This window comes from Dipteris shenzhenensis, chromosome 9, assembly GCF_047967505.1.
Source record: "Dipteris shenzhenensis isolate YYH24624 ecotype China chromosome 9, Dip_SZ_1.0, whole genome shotgun sequence".
Taxonomy (NCBI): Eukaryota; Viridiplantae; Streptophyta; class Polypodiopsida; order Gleicheniales; family Dipteridaceae; genus Dipteris; species Dipteris shenzhenensis.
This window is the reverse complement of record NC_141604.1, coordinates 45,008,014-45,009,859: the sequence shown is the minus strand read 5'-3', so window position 1 is coordinate 45,009,859 and position 1,846 is coordinate 45,008,014. Positions and strand designations below refer to the sequence as shown.

The 1,846-nt window shown below is 42.0% G+C and overlaps 1 protein-coding gene across 1 annotated transcript; it reads right to left on the bottom strand.

Annotated features, from left to right (window-relative positions):
• Positions 1–372: 372 nt before the first annotated feature.
• Positions 373–1,244, bottom strand: LOC147898704 (uncharacterized). Its single transcript, XM_087379855.1, has 3 exons — positions 926–1,244; positions 586–676; positions 373–500 (listed from the first exon to the last, which is right to left on the bottom strand). The coding sequence occupies exons 1-3, from the start codon at positions 996–998 to the stop codon at positions 389–391; spliced, it is 276 nt and encodes a 91-aa protein (XP_087235981.1). The 5' UTR covers positions 999–1,244; the 3' UTR covers positions 373–388.
• Positions 1,245–1,846: the final 602 nt, after the last annotated feature.

The window sequence follows — 1,846 nt, the reverse complement described above, 5'->3', positions numbered from 1 at the left end:
AAAAATCCACGCCATTTTAATTTCTGAAGGGAAGTAGCCTTTACTAAAGCCTTCCCTCCCCAGGGGAGCCAAAAACTCTTAACTCTCGCTAAACATTCACAACATAGAAGCACAAAGGATGTGGTGGCAGGAGCTTGCATGTTGGTCTTAAATTAAAAAACTTCAAAAACTCCAAAATATGGAAAGAGAAAACCTAGCTTTTCTATACCTAACATCACTTACATCAAGTTCGTATTTTCAACATGCTAATGACTCAAAATTTATACACATGCCGTCGTTTGAGCTTACAGAAAAGATATTGCTTCTGAAGTAGAAAGCTTGCTCAAAAAGTTCAACAGAAAGAACGAAGCGCAGGCCCATGTATGCCAAAGCTGTGTGAGGCATTATCTCATTCAAAATTCTTTTCATACCCCTTCGCTTTCTCTCCTGACTTATGTTCATAATATTCTACAGCAGCAGCCCCAGCAAGAGCTGCCAGAGTCAATGCTTGAGCTTGCAACCTGCAATAATCATACGGTTGATGAAAATGCGTATCATCCTGAAAGAAATTCCGATCTTCAGCGTCGGCTATAGGACAAAGCTAACCTGGAATGAAACACTTTTGCACTAGTTGGCAGATGAGGCTTGGACCAGTTGTGTGCGAGAGAGACCGCCAATCCGGAAGCCCAAAGTATGCCTATAATTTCAGTAAATGTGAACATACTGACTTAACCAGGCCATGATCGCAAAACATAGTAAATGTTAATATCCTAACTTAACAAGGCGATGATCCCAAAAAACATTTAGCTGCACATTTGTAAGCGGACGAAAGGACAGAGAAACGCTCGAGCCTGATAAACAAGACTCAGAACCATAGAGAACCATAGAGAACAAGACTCAGAACCATAAAGAACAGTTTCACTGAAAAACACCCTAGAGAACATACCAACCGTTCGAAGCTTATGCTCGTGAATCCATTCGGCAATGGCATGAATGGTATTCCTTTTCCGCTCTGGCATCGCTAAAGCTTCGGAAAAAGCTAGCCCGTGTGCATTAAAATCGTGAAGTCCGCTACTCTTGCAGAAACCTATACGATCTGCATGGGAAAAATGTTTTGTCTCTTTGCTTCTTCAACTGGCAAGGTCAACCAGAAAGCGGTAAATCACAAGAGAGTGATGAGTACTGTGAGAAATTAAGCTTTCCTGTATCTCGAGGACTTATTGATCTGCAAGAATTTTGATAGCGAGGGTCTAAAAACTCTCAGGGCCAGGGCTGATTACACCAAACAATCGCGAAACCTGCAACGAGCATCCCGAAAACACTCAAGGCCAGGGTTGATACGTGAAACATGCAACGATTTGAGGGTAGAAACTCTATCTAAGACACACGTGTGGAAACCAAGGCTTCACACGCACACCTTTGCAAAGCCACGTAGAATCCTTCATATAAGGAAAGGCCAGCTTCGTCCTTACCCCATTCAAAACGCCATACCTTGGTACAGTCACACCATTCAAAACGCCATACCTTGGCAAAGTCACATGCAAAACTCGAATGAGCTTGGCCACCGCTTACAGCGCAGTCACATTCCCTCCGATTCGAGCTATACATTTAGTATGTATTCCTCAAATAGATTTTTTTGCAACTATCAAGCAACATGCTGATTTGCACCCAAACTTTAGTAAAGGTTGGGTCAACATGCATTGCAACAGCTTTTGTTTTGCTTGAGAAATAGGTTGGGTACAACGCAACCTACTATTCAAATGATTGGAAATTTTTTATCTTTCTCTCCTCTTCCAAGACTGATGCTTCAATTTCTACCAGCCTTATCTCTGGAATATTGGTGAGTGTGGTTACAATAGTGCTATAT